The sequence below is a fragment of the Budorcas taxicolor genome, unplaced genomic scaffold, assembly GCF_023091745.1.
Source record: "Budorcas taxicolor isolate Tak-1 unplaced genomic scaffold, Takin1.1 scaffold348, whole genome shotgun sequence".
Taxonomy (NCBI): Eukaryota; Metazoa; Chordata; class Mammalia; order Artiodactyla; family Bovidae; genus Budorcas; species Budorcas taxicolor.
In genome coordinates, this window is record NW_026292151.1 from 90,736 (window position 1) to 113,856 (window position 23,121).

Consider the following 23,121-nt stretch of genomic DNA (forward strand, 5'->3'; position numbering starts at 1 on the left):
TGGGACAAAGTATTTAAACACTTCCATATATCTTTACTGGATTTTAACACGCAGCAGGCAAAGTCTGAATTATTTTCTCTCTGACACTGGTGAAACATAGGTGTTAACGATCTTGCTTTTTCAAAAAACACCAACTCTGCTTATTTCATAGAAAGCACTCACTGTCATCAACAAACCTTCATTTTTTATCCTTCTTTTAGTCATTTATAATTTACTAAATAATTCACACACCTACACATATTCGTTAACATTTCATTGCTCTTTAAAATCCAAGATCCTTAACAGGGCTTCAAGACTCTACAGGATCTTCCCCGACCTCCCCCTACTACTGTCCTGCCACTTTTTATCGTTCTGTGTTCTCCAGTGACAGTGGCTGCCTTCCAGTTTCCTGAATGAAACACATACCTTTCTGGTGTGTTCATACACACTCCTACTGAATCTACTTCCTAAATCCCTTCAATTCTCTCCATCCCACTGATCACACAGAAGATGGGGGCCTGAACCACTGTCCAGAGCTTCTGTTGACATCAGGCTCTTTACCTATACCCATATATGAGTTTTGAACATGGATAACTTGTTCAAGTTTTAAGTCTAACTAGCCCTTTGTTTTCTTTTACTATTTCATCAGTTCAGTTCAGTCGCTCAGTTGTGTCCGACTCTTTGCAACCCCATGAATCGCAGCACGCCAGGCCTCCCTGTCCATCACCATCTCCCGGAGTTCACTCAGACTCATGTCCATCGAGTCCGTGATGCCATCCAGCCATCCCATCCTTGGTCATCCCCTTCTCCTACTGCCCCCAATCCCTCCCAGCATCAGAGTCTTTTCCAATGAGTCAACTCTTTGCATGAGGTGGCCAAAGTACTGGAGTTTCAGCTTCAGCATCATTCCCTCCAAAGAAATCCCAGGGTTGATCTCTTTCAGAATGGACTGGTTGGATCTCCTTGCAGACTCTCAAGAGTCTTCTCCAACACCACAGTTCAAAAGCATCAATTCTTCGGCGCTCAGCCTTCTGCACAGTCCAACTCTCACATCCATACACGACCACAGGAAAAACCATAGCCTTGACTAGACGGACCTTAGTCAGCAAAGTAATGTCCCTGCTTTTGAATATGCTATCTAGGTTGGTCATAACTTTTCTTCCAAGGAGTAAGCGTCTTTTAATTCCATGGCTGCAGTCACCATCTGCAGTGATTTTGGAGCCCACAAAAATAAAGTCTGACACTGTTTCCACTGTTTCCCCACCTATTTCCCATGAAGTGATGGGACCGGATGCCATGATCTTCGTTTTCTGAATGTTGAGCTTTAAGCCAACTTTTTCACTCTCCACTTTCACTTTCCTCAAGAGGCTTTTTAGCTCCTCTTCACTTTCTGCCATAAGGGTTGTGTCATCTGCATATCTGAGGTTATTGATATTTCTCCTGGCAATCTTGATTCCAGCTTGTGTTTCTTCCAGTCCAGCGTTTCTCATGATGTACTCTGCATAGAAGTTAAATAAGCAGGGTGACAATATACAGCCTTGACGTACACCTTTTCCTATTGGGAACCAGTCTGTTGTTCCATGTCCAGTTCTAACTGTTGCTTCCTGACCTGCATACAGATTTCTCAAGTGGCAGGTCAGGTGGTCTGGTATTCCCATCTCTTTCAGAATTCTCCACAGTTTATTGTGATCCACACAGTCAAAGGCTTTGGCATAGTCAATAAAGCAGAAATAGATGTTTTTCTGGAACTCTCTTGCTTTTTCCACGATCCGGCGGATGTTGGCAATTTGATCTCTGGTTCCTCTGCCTTTTCGAAAACCAGCTTGAACATCTGGAATTTCACGGTTCACATATTACTGAAGCCTGGCTTGGAGAATTTTGAGCAGTACTTTACTAGCATGTGAGATGAGTGCAATTGTGCGGTAATTTGAGCATTCTTTGGCATTGCCTTTCTTTGGGATTGGAATGAAAACTGACCTTTTCCAGTCCTGTGGCCACTGCTGAGTTTTCCAAATTTGCTGGCATATTGAGTGCAGCACTTTCACAGTGTCATCTTTCAGGATTTGAAATCGCTCCACTGGAATTCCATCACCTCCACTAGCTTTGTTCGTAGTGATGCTTTCTAAGGCCCACTTGACTTCACATTCCAGGATGTCTGGCTCTAGATGAGTGATCACATCATCATGATTATCTGGGTCATGAAGATCTTTTCTGTACAGTTCTTCCATGTATTCTTGCCACCTCTTAATATCTTCTGCTTCTGTTAGGTCCACACCATTTCTGTCCTTTATCGAGCCCATCTTTGTATGAAATGTTCCCTTGGTATCTCTAATTTTCTTGAAGAGATCTCTAGTCTTTCCCATTCTGTTCTTTTCCTCTATTTCTTTGCATTGATCGCTGAAGAAGGCTTTCTTATCTCTTCTTGCTATTCTTTGGAACTCTGCATTCAGATGCTTATATCTTTCCTTTTCTCCTTTGCTTTCTTCCTCTCTCCTTTTCACAGCTATTTGTAAGGCTTCCCCAGACAGCCATTTTGCTTTTTTGCATTTCTTTTCCATGGGGATGGTCTTGATCCCTGTCTCCTGTACAATGTCACGAACCTCATTCCATAGTTCATCAGGCATATCTATCAGATCTAGGCCCTTAAATCTATTTCTCACTTCCACTGTATAATCATAAGGGATTTGATTTAGGTCATACCTGAATGGTCAAGCGGTTTTCCCTACTTTCTTCAATTTGAGTCTGAATTTGGTAATAAGGAGTTCATGATCTGAGCCACAGTCAGCTCCTGGTCTTGTTTTTGTTGACTGTATACAGCTTCTTTACTACTTCATTTTATATCAAAACATGTCAGAAATGTCCCTCTCCTTTCCACTTATTTGGCTTCCAGCTCCTAATTCATTCTCTGTAAAATTAATCAGACTCCTTTTCTTATTAGATACAATATCCAGTACAAAATAAGGTATACACTAAATGTTTGTCTTAGGATTCAATTAATGAATTACATAATCAATTCTAAGGTAACACTGAGGGAAGACTCTGAGGGGGCTGCTGGAGACAGATCAAGAGATTGCCTGAGCAGACCACCCAGTATTTACAGTTCATAATGAACTGCCTTGTTTGTGGTGCTCAAGTTGGAGAAGGCGAGGGTGGGATGATTTGAGAGAATAGCACGGAAACATGTATATTATCATGTGTGAAATAGATCGCCAGTCCAGGTTTGATGCATGAGGCAGGGTGCTCAGGGTGCACTGGGATGACCAAGAGGGATAGGATGGGGAGGGAGGTGGGAGGGAGGGTCAGGATCGGGAACACATGTACACCCATGGCTGATTCATGTGAATGTATGGCAAAAACCACCACAATGCTGCTGCTGCTGCTGCTAAGTTGTTTCAGTCGTGTCCAACTCTGTGCGACCCCATAGACGGCAGCCCACCAGGCTCCCCCGTCCCTGGGATTCTCCAGGCAAGAACACTGGAGTGGGTTGCCATTTCCTTCTCCGATGCATGAAAGTGAAAAGTGAAAATGAAGTTGCTCAGTCATGTCCGACTCTTAGCGACCCCATGGACTGCAGCCTTCCAGGCTCCTCCATCCATGGGATTTTCCAGGCAAGAGAACCACCACAATATTGTAAAGTAATCAGCCTCCAATTAAAATTAAAAAAAATAAGAACAAACAAAAAAAGAGGTATTAATTTGTGTGGAAGTGTCAGAGCTTAGGTCTGTTTATTCATTCCTAGTTTTCTTTCACAGGAAATACCTCTCCACGCAGTCAGACAGCCTGGAAGTCAAGTTGGACGCAGGCGCGTCGTGTCCTCCAATGGCATACAGCAATCCATTCCAGGTAGTGACTCCTACTCCCCCTCTCCTTTTTGACATTTGTGCACACAGTGTCCACTTATTAGTATGAGGATCAAAACATTCTACTGACTTGAGACAGGAACTTCCATCACGACCACCAACTGCATAAAGTCTATAAAAAGAACAAATTGAATGGTAAATAAGAGACAGTCCTATTATTATGCATAGGACAAAGAAAGAGGTTATTCTTATGGTATTTCATTGAATTCAGGGTATCATCAGTTATAAGAAATACTGTCAATCTATATGTATATATATGCACATGTATATATCATATATTTGTATATATTACATATCATTCTGTACATACATAGAAAAGAAAACATAAACTCACGTGAGCAAAGACAACTTTTTCATAGCTGCCATCTAACTGACAAGTTACCACTGATTGTAGAATACATCACAATTTTAGAGATGTTAAAGTGTGTCTTAAAACAGATAATAGATGGTATATAAATATACCATGACATTTCTTAAATAGCTAAGATAGGACTTGGTGATAAATAAAAGAAACTAACCGTCTCTGAGCACTACCACAGGTGAGGCACTCTACATGTATTAATTTAATCATTACAGTGATCCTATGACAAACTATTTATATCCTTGTTTCACAGGTAAAGAAACTGGGATTCGTGGAGATTAAGAAACTTGCACGTGGTCACCCAGTATGAAGCAGAAGCAGGACAACAGTTACATTAATGAGCAGTTGTACAGTCAATAGTCATCTGGGATGTATTTGTAATAGTGAAATATGAGAACGGAACTATCAATTCAAATATACTCATCTACTAGACAATGTTTAGGACATTAAAATACCGTATCTATATTCATTGGTATGTTAATGTTCTAAATGTTGCCTAGTAAACCAATAGAAATTCATTATCAATCAATACATTGCACTAAGATTATTATTAATTATATTATTACTACTGCACTAATAAAAATATTATTTTAAAAAATAATTTTATTTATTTATTTTTGGTTGTGCTAGGTCTTCACTGGTGTGTGAGCTTTTTTCTAATTGCAGTGAGCGGGGGTTAATCTCTAGTTGTAGTATGAGTACTGCTAATTGTGGTGGCTCCTCTTGTTGCAGAGCACAGCCCTAGGGTGTGCAGACTTCAGTAGTGGTGGCACGTGGGCTCAGTAGTCATGGCTCACAGGCCCTAGAGCATAGCCTCAGTAGTTGTGGCACACAGGCTTAGTTGCCTTATGGCATGTGGGATTTTCCCAGCCCAGGGATAGAACTCAAGTCTCCAGCATTGGCAGGTAGGTGAATTCTTTACCACTGAGCCACCAGGGAGACCCTAATTAAAAATATGTTTACTCTGATCTTAAAATATGTAAAATATTTTAAATATTTGGACATATGAATATTTTTTATTAAGCACAAAATCTTCTTAGACTTACTATTCACCTGGGAAACTCTTTGTAGATATTTTTCTATCAGTTTTTTGTAAAATAATAAATTCAGCTTACTGGATGTACAAAAGCTTACACATTTTGAATTTATGGATGCCTTAGTTAATATTCAGCTATCTTTTAATTCTTAAGAAATAGCATTTGAACTATATCAAATTTCTACCCATTAAAACTCTAAGTATTTATATTTGGGTAGATATACATATTTAAAAGACACATTTCATAATTTTAATTCATAATTTGTAGTACCTGTGCCACCCAAGTGAAGTGAAGTGTTAGTCGCTTAGTAATGTTTGATTCTTTGTGACTCCACAGACTGCAGCCTGCCGGGCTCCTCTGTCCATGGAATTCTCCAGGCAAGAATACTGGAGTGGGTAGCCATTCCCTTCTCCAGGGGATCTTTCTGACCAGGGATCGAACCCAGGTTTCAGACTGGTTCTTAAATAATAAGATAACATATCTTAAACAGTAAAATATAGTTGCAGCATTATCTTGTTTTAAACTTAAAATATATTAATAGCATGGAATTTGAAATTTATTTGAAACTTTAACCTGTTAAAATTTTATGTTACAAACTTTTTTTGATGTTACTGCCTTAACAATAAACTGTTCTCATCTTAAACTAATACTTGGTAGAGTAATTATATAAATACAGATCACAGAATATTAGAAGAAATCAACAGCTAGAAAATGTTAATAACTAAAAACACATATACACATGCACAGTATAATAGGTTTTCAGGTACTGTACGCTCTTCACAGTGAATTCCTGGGTCTTCCTTGTGAAAAGTGATATAGTACAGTCATTAAGAGAATGGACGCTGAGCCAGACTCTCTGGGCTTGAATCCTGGTTCTACCACTTATCACTTACTAGCTGTGACTTTGGACAAGTTATTTAATCTCTATTTGCCTGTACTTCATCATCTATAAAATCTAAATCTTTTAATAATCAGTAACAATCCTACAAATAATTTTAAGCTTCTGTATTTTAACCTTTATTCTTTTCTCTTTCTGGAGATGATGATAAAGCATTTTGAATGAGTAAGGTTATATAACAACTTTTATTTAATAACCATATAGGTCTTCATTTTACGGAAGAAAGGCCTGGAAAAGATACTATATGTTTCAGTCTTTGAGTAACCAAGAGCTATTAGTGGTGGCTCTATCCAAATATGTTTATTTAGAGCAGACAAGAAACAAAGAAACACTTATTTCTAAATGCATTCTAGTATTCAGCAGTTTACCAAGATAAGAAAGAAGCATTAAGTAAGGAAAGGCTTCCCCCACAGCTCACTGGTAAAGACTCCACCTGCCAACGCAGGAGATCTGGGTTCAGTCCCTGGGTCGGGAAGATCCCCTGGAGAAGGAAATGGCAACCCATTCCAATATTCCTGCCTGGAAAATCCCATGGACAGAGGAGCCTGGCGGTCTACAGTCCATGGGGTTGCAAAGAATCAAACACAACTGCACAACTAAAACACACACATATTTAAGTAAGGAAAAATCAGTAGAAGAGATGGAAGGAATTATTTAGAGAAATATGAGCGAGCCTATATAACTTAAAACAAAACTTTTCAAGTTATATAAACCACCAGATTTTGACTATATTGAATATTTATATAAAATTTACTTAACTAGAAATTTATATCTGTACATTAAAATAAAACCCTAACTAATGTTGCGCTATTTATATTTAGAACTATTATAAAAAAGACACTAAAAAGTTTGTTTACATCATTCAAAGTATTTCTCTCATGATTTCTATGTATCTTTAAGTTGGACATGCTATAGCTTGATACATTTAAGTGGAACTTTAAATATATCCTTACTTTCCACTTAGTACAGCCACACCAACTGTGCTCCTGGGAGTGGACATAGTAGCAACAAAGTTCCACTGGCGCGCCTGAGGGTCCCATCTTTCCACTGTATTCAGATAGCTCCACCCATCATGTCCTCCTACTGCATACATGGGACCTTCCAGTACAGCCACGCCTACAAGGAGACAAGAAAGAAGCAAACTGAAAACTCTTTCACTGAAATATAAGTAAAATGAACCTTTAAGAAGCAAATTTAACTGAGCAAAAATTCATGATAAAAATTTATGACAAAGATATTGGTTATAAGGAACACAGCTCTTCTTGATTGATAGGTGGGTGGCTAAGAGGGAGAAATAGCAATGTAATTCTGGTCTTAAAAGTTCTAGAGGCAGCATTTTCAGGACCAACTGGGGAAAGTTATTTAAAAAGCATACAATATGTGCAATTTTGCCATATTTAGAACAATTTTCAACAATTTGGATTTACAATATATTTGAAAACAGCAATTTTATTCCTTTCTTCTTTTAATTCAAATTATGAGATTTTGCTCTAGTTAGATTTGATACCACAATATATTGGTCTGATTCATCACAAGAGAACCAAGTCAGATTCATATGTTCATTTATTCAGCAAACAGCTACTGAGCTTCTACCACGTGCCAGGTACTTAACAGAGCATAATAGATAAGGGCTCTGCCCTGATGGATCTAATATTTTACTTGGGAATAAAGGAAAAGGGTAGAGAGGATCAGGGAGACCTGTCGGATGGAGTGATGTTCGAACAGAAATGTGAATGAAGTTAGGAAACCAGGCTTGCAGGTATCTAGGGGAAGAGAAGGTGAGATAAAAGACTAGTGTACACAAAGGCCCTGAGGCATGCTTAGTGTGTCTGTGGTATATACAGCTAGGAGGCCAGTTGGTGAGTAAGGGGGAGAGAGTAGTGGATGAGGGGAAGGGTGGACTCAGATCATGTAGCGGTCGGGACAATTGTAAGGACTTTGGATTCTACTCTAAATGAGATGGAAAGCCAGTGGAGGGTTTGGGGAAGTGACTTAGCAACAGCAGCAGCAGCATGACATGACCATAGTCAGGTGAGATATAAATACATATCACTTGAAGGCCAAAATACAAATATTGTGATACAAAGACATCTATTTTTGTGAAATCATAGCCAGATGACATAGTCACCGTCCATGCAAGAACCAAATCAACATACCATTCTACTCATTTGTGTCCTACCAGTATTAGCTATAGGAGATTGCCAATCTATCTCCAAATATACATAAAACATAGACAATTTTATATTTTTACATGTGTGTGTAAGTGTAATTAAGTAATTTAAAATTTACTTAAGTAAAGATTTTTTCTGTAAGTTCACACATTATTTTAAATAATGTTTAAAACATTTATTATAAGGTAAATTAATAAGAACAGAGCTGTTCTGAACAACACAAAATGGAAATAAAGGCTTAAAGAAGACACTTTGAATGATATGGTCATTCTCCTTTGAACTTGCTACAGTTCAATAAACTCTTTTGTATGGTACCTAGAACTAATGATAGTATCCCATGCACAACCTCATCTGTATAAGACATAGGTAGATAATGGCCATTCTCATTCTATGTACTATAAGAAATTACATTAAGTTAGAATTCACTTTCTTTTCCCCATAATAGAGGAACATTTGCAGCTGAATCATACTTTTGATCCAGGATTTTATGCTCAACACAAATTTAAAAGCCTCGTTCATGCTGCTTTTAAGATACATCTTCCAATTTTGTGCCTATGTGATAGTTGCCAACAAAGGTCCGTCTAGTCAAGGCTATGGTTTTTCCTATGGTCATGTATGGATGTGAAAGTTGGACTGTGAAGAAAGCTGAGCGCCGAAGAATTGGTGCTTTTGAACTGTGGTGTTGGAGAAGACTCGAGAGTCCCTTAGACTGCAAGGAGATCAAACCAGTCCCTTCTAAAGGAGATTAGTCCTGGGTGTTCTTTGGAAGGACTGATGCTAAAGCCGAAACTCCAGTCCTTTGGCCACCTCATGCGAAGAGTTGACTCGTTGGAAAAGACTCTGATGCTGGGAGGGATTGGGGTCAGGAGGAGAAGGGGACGACAGAGGATGAGATGGCTGGATGGCATCACCAACTCGATGGACATGAGTTTGGGTAAACTCCAGGAGTTGGTGATGGACAGGGACGCCTGGCATGCTGCAATTCATGGGGTCACAAAGAGTCGGACATGACTGAGCGACTTAACTGAACTGAATAATTGATTTTATGGATTCAAGATTACTGTTTTAGTTTTGGTTGCTGAATTTCATGTAGTTAATTTTAAGCTCCTCTCTCAGTACCTTAGCCCCAACTCTCTGGTTTTACTTCCTTATCTAACTTGAAACTTAAGATCATCTTTCATTGAAAGCTAATTGGAACTAGTAGAATCCCTTGTCTCTTTGATCTTTTGCTGTTCCCATTACCATAGCAAGCTTCATGCCTAGATAATTTTCATTGGCATTTTGGGCAATCTCTACTCTGGTGCTCAGTATTAATAAACTGGGTATAGTATAAAGCCATGCTATCTAAACTCAACTATCTCTTCACTGTAACTCATTCATCTTTTATGATAACCTATCAAATTCTTTATTGCAATGATTTTAAGCCTTTTCCAAAACTGTGATAAATTGATAATATGGTAACAAATTCTCCCTCTCCCAGAAGACATGTCTATTTGCAATGTGATCCTGTAGGTCCTCCCATCAAGAAGTGGAGTCTGTTTTTCTACCTTTTGAATCAGAGCTTGCCCACGTGACTTATTTTAGCCAATGGGATATCAGCAAACATGAGGCAAGAAGCAGCTTGAAAAATGTGTGTGCATTGGGACTTACCTTCTCTTGCTGCTTCTGAAACCCTGTGACTGCCACCATGAGAAAAATACTGGGCTAGCCTGAATGACAGAGGCATGTGGCCCAACTGCCTCTGGTGCCTAGGCTGATAGCCTGCACCACATGTACCACTATACATGTGAGTGAGGCCATTCTAGATCAACCACCAACCAGCCTGCCTGCCTACTCCAGATTCATGAGAAAATCCAGCAGAAATCTTCTAAGTCAGCCCAAACCAGAAGAACTGCCCAACTGATGCACAGATTCATGAGCTAAAGAAATGATTCTTGGTTTAAGCTTCTAAGTTTTGGAGTGGTTTGTTATATAGCAAAATCTGGGTGATACACATACATTTCAAGCCCCATCTAATTTTATAATATAGCCACCTCTTCACTCTCAGCAAACAATTCTTTCCATTTTTTTCTATGAGAAAAGAGAAGTCATCTGATACAAGATCCCTAAATTCTCTTCTGTCCATTTCAGAATGACTCATCAGTTTCTTGACGATAAAGACAGTGTCTTCCTCATCTTTATATACCTACAGAACAGAGAGCATGGCACACAGCACATGCTAATCAATATTTGCTCAGTGAATTACTGAATTAAAGAATGAAGAGTCTCTATCATGACATTCTCTGTGCTACCTCAAAATTTTTCTGCATCTTATTCATTTCTGCTTAAAAACAAAGGAATATACATTTTTAAAAATGCTAAAGATTTTTAAATAAGCATTTCAATTAGATAACATTAAATATCAACATAGAACACACATGTCAAATGGTGGCTTGTCAGTCCATCGTGCTACACCATAATTCTTAAATATTCATGTTTTCACTTGTGCTGGCTGCACATATACATGCTTGTTTTCTCTGCTTCTGCTTCTCAGATAACAGGGAGCATAAGGGAATGCTGGTGACTGCTGTTGGCTCAGCAGCTGCGACACTGATCTTCTGCCAGGTAAAGAATGTGAAAATGCCACACAGGCCTATACATGAAAGTACGAACAAATCTGCAGTTATCTCACCAAGGCCATGCCTATGTGTAGACATAGGAGGCATCACACTCCAAGTTTTTGTTTTAGGGTTGTAGCATTCTACAGTATTCAACGTCTTCAGTCCATCTCTTCCTCCAACCACGTACAGTTTGTCATCTAACACTGCAACGCCGAACTGCAGCCTCCGCCCATTCATATTTGCTACAGGAGTCCACATATTTGTACGAAGATCATACTTTTCAATGCTTGTTGCTCCTTAATAGTAACAGAAAGAAGTTATGCAAACAAAAAACTCACCATCATTGAGTATTTTACAAACTTAGACATATGAAAGTATAGGATTAGCACTGACAATAATATTTCTAATATGTTCCAATAAGCACCTGCATGATCTCAACCTTGCTTGTATCCCTGCCCTCATCTCCTTCTATTCTCTAGTGCATACACCAGACTCTGGTACTAGAAGGCCAAGTGAGAAAGGACTGTCTGTCAAAGAGGGCTGAGAAGCAACAGCCAGAAGAAAAGAAAGCAGGGTAGTTTAGCACAATGGAAGCCAAAGTAAAAAAGGGCACAGCTGCTGAGAGGATCAAGTAACATGAAGACTAAAAAGCATGACTCAATTTAGCTACATGGAAGTCATTCATAACTTTCGGGAGAGTCCTTTGTTTGAGCAGTTGAGGCAGGACTAGGAGGTAAGGAAATGGAGAAAATGAGCATCAGTCATTCCTCTAAGAAGTCTGGCTACAAAAAGGTGGAGAGAGATAAGAATTATTTGGTGGGCTGAGGGAAGTTTTGTTTTGTTTTTAAAAGTGGATAAACCTGAGTTAATGGGAAGGATCCAGCTGTGGGGAAGGAAGCTGAAAATACAGGAGACGAAGGGCTCCTATTTAATGGTGAGAGGTCCTGAGAAGGCAGGAAAGGGCAGCATCAGGGCCCAGGTGAGAGGCTGGCTTTCACAGGACGACGAGGGGATACACACTTCACCAAAACCTGGATGGACAAGAGCTTAAGAGTGGGTGCAATGCTTTGAGAATCCTAAGCGTGGGAAGTTTAGGGAATGATGGTATCTACATGTTATCAAGAATTACAAGATCCAAAGAACTCTTTCTGTTTTCTTTATGAGGTAAGAACAGTGGAGTTAAGGAAAAGAAAAAAAAGACCTGCTCCTCTAAACAAAGAGCCAATCCTCAGTTAGTTCAGTTCAGTTCAGTCACTCAGTCATGTTTGACTCTTTGTGACCCCATGAACCACAGCACACCAGGCCTCCCTGGCCATCAGCAACTCCTGGAATCCACCCAAACCCATGTCCATTGAGTCGGTGATGCCATCCAACCATCTCATCCTCTGTCATTCCCTTCTCCTCCTGCCCTCAATCTTTCTCAGCATCAGGGTCTTTTCCAGTGAGTCAGCTCTTCGCATCAGGTGGCCAAAGCATTAAGAGTTTCAGCTTCAACATCAGTCCTTCCAATGAACACCCAGGACTGATCTCCTTTAGGATGGACAGGTTGGATCTCCTTGCAGTCCAAGTGACTCTCAAGAGTCTTCTCCAACACCACAGTTCAAAAGCATCAACTCTTCGGCGCTCAGCCTTCTGCACAGTCCAACTCTCACATCCATACATGACCACAGGAAAAACCATAGCCTTGACTAGACGGACCTTTGCTGGTAAAGTAATGTCTCTGCTTTTCAATATGCTATCTAGGTTGGTCATAACTTTTCTTCCAAGGAGCAAGCATCTTTTAATTTCATGGCTGCAGTCACCATCTGCAGTGATTTTGGAGCCCCCCAAAATAAAGTCTGACACTGTTTCCCCTGTTTCCCCATCTATTTCCCATGAAGTGATGGGACCAGATGCCATGATCTTCATTTTCTGAATGTTGAGCTTTAGGCCAACTTTTTCACTCTCCTCTTTTACTTTCATCAAGAGGCATTTTAGTTCTTCTTTACTTCCTGCCATAAGGCTGGTGTCATCTGCATATCTGAGGTTATTGATATTTCTCCAGCAATCTTGATTCCAGCCTGTGCTCTTTCAGCCCCGCGTTTCTCACGATGTACTCTGCAAATAAGTTAAATAAGCAGGGTGACAATATACAGCGTTGACGTACTCCTTTTCCTATTTGGAACCAGTCTGTTGTTCCATGTCCAGTTCTAACTATTGCTTCCTGACCTGCATACAGATTTCTCAAGAGGCAGGTCAGGTGGTCTGGTATTCTCATCTCTTGAAGAATTTTCCAGTTTACTGTGATCCATACAGTCAAAGGCTTTGGCATAGTCAATAAAGCAGAAATAGATGTTTTTCTGGAACTCTCTTGCTTTTTCCATGATCCAGCGGATGTTGGCAATTTGATCTCTGGTTCCTCTGCCTTTTCGAAAACCAGCTTGAACATCTGGAAATTCAGTTCACGTATTGCTGAAGCCTGGCTTGGAGAATTTTAAGCATCACTTTACTAGCGTGTGAGATGAGTGCAATTGTGCAGTAGTTTGAACATTCTTTGGCATTGCCTTTCTTTGGGATTAGAATGAAAACCGACCTTTTCCAGTCCTGTGGCCACTGCTGAGTTTTCCAAATTTGCTGGCATACTGAGTGCAGCACTTTCACAGCATCATCTTCCAGAATTTGAAATGGCTCAACTGTAATTCCATCACCTCCATTAGCTTTGTTCGTAGTGATGCTTCCTAAGGCCCACTAGACTTCACATTCCAGGATGTCTGGCTCTAGGTGAGTGATCACACCATTGTGATCATCTGGGTCGTCAAGATCCCTTTTGTACAATTCCTCTGTGTATTCTTGCCACCTCTTCTTAATATCTTCTGCTTCTGTTAGGTCCCTACCATTTCTGTCCTTTATTTTGCCCATCTTTGCATGAAATGTTCCCCTGGTATCTCTAATTTTCTTGAAAAGATCTCTAGTCTTTCCCATTCTTGGCAGTAGCCGAGAGGAGCTACCCTACGTCCAAGGTAAGGAGCAGTGGCTGCGCCTAGCTGGAGCAGCCATGAATAGAGACCCTACATCCAAGGTAAGAGAAACCCAAGTAAGATGGTAGGCACTGAGAGAGGGCATCAGAGGGCAGAGAGACTGAAACCACAATCACAGACAACAGGTCAATCTGATCACACGGACCACAGCCTTATCTAACTCATGAAACTAAGCCATGCTGTGTGGGGGGCCACATAAGATTGACGGGTCGTGGTGGAGAGGTCTGACAGAATGTGGTCCACTGGAGAAGTAATGGCAAACCACTTCAGTATTCTTGCCTTGAGAACCCCATGAACAGTATGAAAAGGCAAAATGATAGGATACTGAAAGAGGAACTCCCCAGGTCATCAGGTGCCCAATATGCTACTGGAGATCAGTGGAGAAATAACTCCAGAAAGAATGAAGGGATGGAGCCAAAGCAAAAACACCACCCAGTTGTGGATGTGACTGGTGATAGAAGCAAGGTCCAATGCTGTAAAGAGCAATATTGCATAGGAACCTGGAATGTTATTAGGTCCATGAATCAAGTCAAGCTGGAAGTGGTCAAACAGGAGATGACAAGAGTGAACATCAACATTCTAGGAATCAGCAAACTAAGACGGACTGGAATGGGTGAATTTAACTCAGTTGACCATTATATCTACTACTGTGAGCAGGAATCCCTTAGTAGAAATGGAGTAGCCATCATGGTCAACAAAAGAGTCCAAAATGCAGTACTTGGATGCAATCTCAAAAATGACAGAATGGTCTCTGTTTGTTTCGAAGGCAAACCATTCAATATCACAGTAATCCAAGTCTATGCCCTGACCAGTAACACTGAAGAAGCTGAAGTTGAACAGTTCTATGAAGACCTATAAGACCTTTTAGAACTAACACCTAAAAAAGGTGTCCTTTTCATTATAGGGGACTGGAATGCAAAAGGAGGAAGTCAAGAAACACCTGGAGTAACAGGCAAATTTGGCCTTGGAGTACACAGTGAAGCAGGGCAAAGGCTAATAGACTTCTGCCAAGAGAACACATTGGTCATAGAAACACCCTCGTCCAACAACACAAGGGAAGACTCCACACATGGACATCACCAGATGGTCGACACTGAAAGGAGACTGATTATATTCTTTGCAGCCAAAGGTGGAGAAGCTCTATACAGTCAGCAAAACAGGACCAGGAGCTGACTGTGGCTCAGATCATGAACTCCTTATTGCTAGATTCAGACTGAAATTGAAGAAAGTGGAGAAAATCACTAGATCATTCAGGTATGACCTAAATCAAACCCCTTATGACTATACAGTGGAAGTGAGAAATAGATTTAAGAGACTAGATCTGATAGACAGTGCTTGATGAGCTATGGACAGAGGTTCGTGACATTGTACAGGAGACAGGAATCAAGACCATCACCAAGAAAAAGAAATGCAAAAAAGCAAAATGGGGGTCTGAGGAGGCCTTACAAATAGCTGTGAAAAGAAGTGAAGCAAAAAGCAGAGAAAAGGAAAGATATACCCATTTGAATGCAGAGTTCCAAAGAATAGCAAGGAGAGATAAGTAAGCCTTCTTCAGTGATCAATGCAAAGAAATAGAGGAAAACCCTCAGTTATAAACAGTTCAATTAGTATCTACTTTACTTCTCTCTTCTAAGCTTCTAATACAACATGCAATCAGTGCTATTATAGCACTACAATCAAGACAAGCATTTATTCTGAAATATTTGTCACAACTAGGTCATCAGAGCACTGATGCTATTGTTGTCTCCTAAAATTTAGAAACAGTTTTGCCATTATACATATGGCAAGAAACCTTGAAAGTCTTTAATACCTGTGTGTATGCATACTTCTGTTGTTGTTTAGTTGATAAGTTGTATCTGGTTCGTTTTGCAACTCCATGGACTGCAGCCCGCCAAGCTGCTCTGTCCATGGGATTTTCCAGGCAAGAATACTGCAGTGGGTTGTCATTTCCTTCTCCAGGGGATCTTCCAGACCCAGGAACTGAACCCATAGCTCCTACTGAGTCTCTTTGCAGGCAGGCAAACTCTTTACTGCTGAGACACCAGGGCTGTGTGTATGCATACATTTTCCCTAAATTAGTTTTACTGTTTTTATCTACCTTATAAAAGCTTTAAGCTATTTGTGATAAACACTGAGTCTTTCTCCATCGCAGCATTCTCAAATGTCATATAATAGACTCTGTTGCATACAGCAGCTATTGAAAAATATTTTTGAATTTGAATAATCTTTGTGATTTTTAGCCAAAATGAGACTTTACTGATACAAATATTTTATGTAATAGTGTACTTGAATTATCACTCTAAACTTGACCTTAAAAACTTCTTTCTTCCTCAAATAAAAAGGCCCTGCTAATTATCTCTCCTAATTTGTATTTTAAGTTATTCCTTTTAGATCCAGTTCACTAAGCAGTATCAGAGTCATATGAACTAGTAACTAAAAATTCTTTTGTTAATATCAAATGTAATTCTTAAAGATGTAAGATTTTAAAATCTGAAACATGTATCTTAAAAAATGTTATCTCCAAATAACAAAACCTTAGTAATTGTAAAAATCCTATGTAAAAGCTTGGAATTTCCCTAATTTATACTGAAGGATTGACCTTTAAAAAAAAAGTAAGTACAAATATATCCTGATATCATTTTAGCGGCTATTTAGAAAACCATTACTAGCTCATTTGAGGGGTCTATACTAAACAGATATATGAAGGGACCAAGAACTCAATAATCAAGACTCCTATCTAACTAATGCAAATTGCTCTTCATTATGAAGACATTGGGAATAAGATAAGGCCTTGGAAGATAGCTTAAGTAGGACAGAACCTCAGAGTATTTGATTATTAAGAGAGACTTAGAAGTAAATTTGGTCAAACTGCAAAGGCCAGATTACAGAAAGTCTTGAAACCTAGAGAGAGAAATTTATACTTAATGCAGTAAAGAAATAAAGATTGCTGAAGCTTTTGAGCAGAGCAGTGGCATGTTAACAGAAGAGTTAACATGGGAATTAAGCAGAGTACAGTGTCCAAAGTCAAAATGCCTATCTGCATCGATTCCATCGCTAATTAGCTGTGTGAGCCTAGGAAAGTTATTTAACTTCTCTGTCTCAGTATCCTCTTCTGTAAAAGAGGGCAGTAATAACATACAGCTCTGAAAGTTGCTAGGAAGATGAAATGAAACAATGTAGGTCAAGCCCTTAGCATAACGCCTGACGTTTATTAACAATATAATGAATGCTATTCCCACAAAATTAACATAATCAAAATTTGTGAGTTGAGAGAAGGCTAACTGGAATTATCAAGACAGCAGTGGAGATTTGAAAGAATCAGGAGTCATTTGAAAGAAGTCACTTGGTGACTATCAGAATGTAAGTTTGAGAGAGAGAAGGAGAGAGGAGATAAGTATTGTTTACTTGGCTACTTAGAATTCAAGTTCCTTTCCCAAGTTTGGGGACTCTTCCTATGTATGTATGAGCCTTGATGGGAGCCAGGAACCCATCTCTCAGAAAACTGAAAAGGCAGATCTTTCTTTTTTAAAAAAAATTTTATTGGAGTATAGTTACTTTACAATGTTGTGTTAGTTTCTACCGTTCAGCAAAGTGAAGCAGTCATATGTATACATACAACCCCTCTTTTTTGGACTTAAGACAGTCATTGTCTTTGGAATTTTAGGGCCTATGACTGACCTAAAGCTAGTCAAATGGATGTCTGAACTTGGAATTTAAAACCTAAAGCAGGATTTATAAAGACGCAGGGACAGTGGATGTAGTCCTATCCATTTCTCAGTAGCCTTCCAATAAATTCCTTATTTGCTTACATGAGCCAGAGTTGATGTCCTCTGAAGAGCACTGAACTATGATCACAACTTCTCAAGTCTGAGAGACATGGTCAGAGAAGATTTGAATACATGACGTTTAAGCTGAAAACCAAACGTCAAATAGGTATTTTATACAAGTTGGAAATATGAGAATAAAATCAAAGTGCAAGACTTATTTTGTGGAATCTGAAATATGACACAAATGAACTTATCTACCAAACAGAAACAGACTCACTGGCATAGAGAATAGATGTGGTTGCCAAGGAGGAGGGGTGGTGGGGGAGGGATGAACTAGGAGTTTGGGATTAGCAAATGCAAACCATTTTATAGAAAATGTTAAACAACAAGGTCCTACTGTATAGCACAGGGAACTATATATTCAATATCCTATGATAAACCATCATGGAAAAGAAAATAAAAGGATGATACAGAACTGAATCACTTTGCTATAGAGCAGAAATTAACACAATACTGTAAATCAACTATACTTCAATAAAATAAATTATAAAAAAATCAAAATGTGAGAGTATAATTAATACAGAGATAACACTTAAAGCCTTGAAAAAGAGAAGGAAAGACTGAGGAGAAGAGTAAGTGTTGGTAATGACTACAAAGCTAAGCACCAGTTCCAGACATATAGCAGGTTATTTAATAAGTATCTGCAGATCAGTTATCTGGACAGTGGACATCTCCAAAAATGTTCAAATACTTACATTATAACTCCAATCAGTTATCTTTATGTATTTCTGTAACACTGAGTCATCAAGTCTATTTTTAAAACTTAAGCATCTATATATACATAGCACTATATGCTATGTGCAATAATAGCTATATTTATATTTATTTATATTTTATAACTTAAAAGTTAAATAACAATGCAAGATTTTCAATTAGAGCTCACATTTTGATATTTCTTAGAAATATCACATAGAGGAGAAACCTTTAGATATGATCACTGTATCAAGTGTTTTAGTCATACAAGTAATACAAGAGAACTGAGACCACAGCGGTAGCCAGAAGTCAGAGGTATTGTCAGGAGCCTGCAAATTATTAGTACTAGGAATTCAGAGGAAGAGGAGGTCAACATATGATGAGAAAAAATACACATAAACAGAAAGCTTCTAGCACAATACCTAGCATTGAGTAGGCATTGGGCATGGTGTTTGTTGTTATTAATGTTACTATGAATAACAAATGCTACAAGAAGGGTACAAAGATTTCCATATACTCCTGACCTAGATTTCCTGCATATTTATATTTTACATTTGTTTTCTATGCATGTACATGTGTAGGCATGAATGTTTTTCTGAACTGTTTCATCAGAGTAAGTTGCAAAACTGATGACCATGCATGCTTAGTCGTTCAGTCGTGTCTGACTCTTTGTGACCCCAGACTGTGGCCTGCCAGGCCTCTCTGTCCATGGCATTTCCTAAACAAGAATACTGGAGTGGGTTGTCATATCCTCCTCCAGGAAATCTTCCTGATCCAGTGATTGAACCCACATCTCCTGTATTGCAAGTGGGTTCTTTACCACTGAGCCACTGGGAAACATGATGCCCCTGTATCCCTAAATATTTCAGTGTTGCTTCTTCTAAACCAGAAATCCTCTTACAAAACCACAATATAATCATCAAAATCTGGAAATTAACATATATACAATGCTGCTATCTAATCTACAGATCTTATTTGGATTTCATCATTTGTTCCAATTATGGCTTCCCTGGCAGCTCAGCTGGTAAAGAATCTGTCTGCAATGCAGGAGACTCCGGTTTGACCCCTGGGTTGGGAAGATTCACTGGCGAAGGGATAGGCTACCCATCCAGTATTCTTGGGCTTCCCTTGTGGCTCAGCTGGTAAAGAATCCGCCTGCAATGTGGGAGACCTGAGTTCGATCTGTGGGTTGGGAAGATCCCCTGAAGGGAACAGCTACCTACTCCAGTATTCTGGTTTGGAGAATTCCATGGACTATCCATGGGGTTGCAAAGAGTCAGACATGACTGAGCAACTTTCATTTTAATGTCCTTCATAGTAAAAGAAAATCCAAGAAAATGTATTGTAAAAGCTGTCATATCTCTGTAAGACATATGACAGAGACAAATTCCTAAATCTTTTTTTTTTTTATTTCATGATGTTGACATTTTGGAATACTTCAGGTAAGTTATTTTGGAGCATGTCTCTCAATTTGAATTTGTTTGTCTTTTTCTTATGATTAAGTCCAGATTATATACTTTTGGCAAGAATATCACAGACGTCCAGGTGAGTTCTCAGTACATCACATAAGCACAGGCTGCTGGTTAGTCTCTTTACTAGCAATATGACCTTTGATTATTTGGTTTAGGTGTTGTGTGTCAAGTTTCTCTACTGTAAGACCTAACTTATGCTTGACTAATAAGCAGGTGACTGGGAGATACTTTGAGACAAAAGATCCTGCTCTCAAAAACTTTCACCTATGAGTCTTAGAGAACTGATGATTGACTGAATTACTTATTAATATGATGACTGCCAAATGGCGATTTTTCTAATCCCATCTTTGCTTCCATATTTTAATTAGTTGGTATTCTACTGTAAGGAAGAACATTCCCTTCTCCTTCTGTTTGTATCAGTATGAATTCATGAATACTTACTTATAATCTTTTGCTCCCATTATTTATTTTGATGTTGAAATTATCCCAGGTTTGGACAGTGGTAGCCCTTACAAACTGTCTGCTGTATCTCTTGACCGGTTTCCATCATTGGGCACTTCCTCTGGCACTACAAGTTGTTCTAGGCTTATCTTGTCCTTTTCCTACCTCAGTGCTAGAATCAGCTATTTCTCCAAGGAGCTCATAAGCCTTAGTTATTACTAATTCATTTTTTATGTTTCTTTCAAAAAGATACATGTACCCTAATGTTCACTGCAGCACTGTTTACAATAGCCAAGGCAAGAAAGCAACCTAAATGTCCACTGACAGATGAATGGATAAAAAAGATGTGGTATACATATATATATGATACACATATATAATGGAATACTACTCAGCCATTAAAAAGAACAAAATAATGCCATTTGCACCAACATGGATGGACCTAGAGAATGTCACACTGAGTGAAGTAAGTCAGAGAAGGACAAATATCATATGATATAGCTTATATCTGGAATCTTAAAAAAAGGTACAAATGAACTTCTTTACAAGAGAGATAAGAGTTATAGATGTAGAAAACAATCTTATGGTTAACAAGGAAAAGAGGGGAGGGATAAATTGGGAAACTGGGATTGGCATATACATATTACTATATATAAAATAGATAACTAATAAGGACCTACTGTATAGCAAAGGGCATTCAATATTCTGTAATGACCCATATGGGAAAAGAATCTTAAAAAGAGTGGATATATGGCTATGTACAACTGAATCACTTTGCTGTACACCTCACACTAACAACACTGTGAATCAACTATACTTCAAAGAAAAACAAAAATTCATTTTGTGTGTTTCTTCAAATAAAAGATTATTTAATACCTTTTGTTGAATCCATTCCTCCAACTGCAAATAATGTACCAACAGTTGACTTCCTAGGTTTTGTCCGAGGACTCTGTAACATGGGCCGTCTCTCTGGTAGTAAGTGATACTTCATTGCTTCCATAATTAGTTTCTGACATTCTATATCATCTCGAAAAAGTGCATTATTTTCCATGTCTGCTAGGAACTAGAAAAAAATAATGAGTATGTATACTGACTGATGAAGAAAATAATGAGGCTAAAAGAATAAACACAAATGTTCACAAATGGAAATTTTTTCATTAAAAAAAATCCAAGTCTGGACATCTATTTTTAACTAAAATATTCAACAGTTACAAAATTTACATTTTACTGAAAAACAGGACTAAGGAAAAGTGGTATGCTTTAAAATCTTAATATTGCTTATCTCTGGGTAGTGGGGAAACTGGTGCTTTTTAAAATAACTTTTCTGGTATGTTTCTATATTTTCAAGATTTTCTAAATCATTTTAGTAAGTTAGAAATAGTTTTAACTGAAGAATAGTTATAAGTGGGAGTTGACTAATTAGACTGCATTTATCTGACCTCTCTAAAGAATGTTCAACCAGCAACAACAGCAAAAACAAACTTCCCAATTTTTCCAAGGGGCAAAGAATTCCAAATGGTGATTATTTTAAAAGAACTAAAATTCCTTGTACTTCATTGAATTCTATGTTTTTTACCTATGTAATTTTACATAAATGCATAAATATGGTTACACCCTACATTTAAAAGATGAATTAAAAAAAAAAAAGATGACTTTCTCTTCTTTTGTGCTTGGTTCTCCATCCCCCTACTTACCTCTTTATTGCCTTATTTGTTTCATTTAGGATACTAATTCATATGAAGTTAATTTTTAAACAGAGTATGAGTTGGGAAATACTTTTTCTTCCAAATGAATAGCTAGTTCTAGACCAAAATAATTCCCCCCATTTCTCAACTGAATTGACCCTTGGTCACAGTAGTCTCAAGATATATGAAATCTGTTTTTTGATTCTCTATTCTGTTCCACTGATATATTTGTCTATTCCTTTCCTAATACTAGAGTATCTTTTTTAAAAAGTCTTTATTGAATTTATTACAATATTGCTTGCTTTATGATTTGGTTTTTTGGCCATGGGGCATGTAGGATCTTACTTCCCAGACCAAGGATGGAAACAGCACCCCCTGCATTGGAAGGCGAAGTCTTAACCACTGGACTGTCAAGGAAATCCCTATTACAGTGTCTCATGACGTTTTTTGCTTATCTGACATAAATCTACCTTCACTATTCATTTTAATAATTTTCTGGGCTATTTTTGAGTCTTTACTTTCCATATAAACTTAAGACAGATTTGTCTAATTCCCCTTCACCATCTTGATCCCGTTTGAATTCTAATAGCAACTGCATTAAATTTATCAATTTTGGGAGAATTCATCTTTATAATACATCTTTCAGCTCAAGAAGCCATCCCATTGTTTAGTTTTCTTCATGTAGGTAACATACCTTTTATTAACTATATGCCTACAAGTTTTATTATTTTCATTGCTACTAGAAATAAATTGTTGAATTTACACTTTGCATTTTTGCTGGAGGACAAAAATTCTATTGATTACTGCATATTTGTATTTTAACCTACTACTTCACCATATTCCCTTATCAAATTCTACCTGTTAGGCATACAGTCATAATAACTGCCAAATAGGGACAGTTACACCTTTTTGTAATGTATACACCAATTATATCATTTTCATTTCATTGATGCAATTGCTAAAACCTTCCAAGCAATGTTAAATAATTAGAGTGATAAAGAGTATCCATCTTATAGTTTAAATTGATATGGTTTCAGTGTTTCACTATTTAGGATAATAGTTACTATAGCATTTAATTTT

General features: G+C 38.3%; 1 protein-coding gene across 1 annotated transcript in view; it reads right to left on the minus strand.

Moving 5' to 3' along the window:
* LOC128071319 (WD repeat-containing protein 19-like) overlaps window positions 1–23,121 on the minus strand; it is a gene marked incomplete at both ends in the record, with an annotated part of 122,456 nt that overhangs the window by 89,921 nt on the left and 9,414 nt on the right. Inside the window, 4 exons of the mRNA XM_052664204.1 lie at window positions 3,739–3,951; window positions 7,089–7,251; window positions 10,978–11,202; window positions 21,233–21,419. Of these exons, the coding sequence (XP_052520164.1) occupies window positions 3,739–3,951; window positions 7,089–7,251; window positions 10,978–11,202; window positions 21,233–21,419 (788 nt within the window). The remainder of the gene's footprint in view (window positions 1–3,738; window positions 3,952–7,088; window positions 7,252–10,977; window positions 11,203–21,232; window positions 21,420–23,121) is intronic.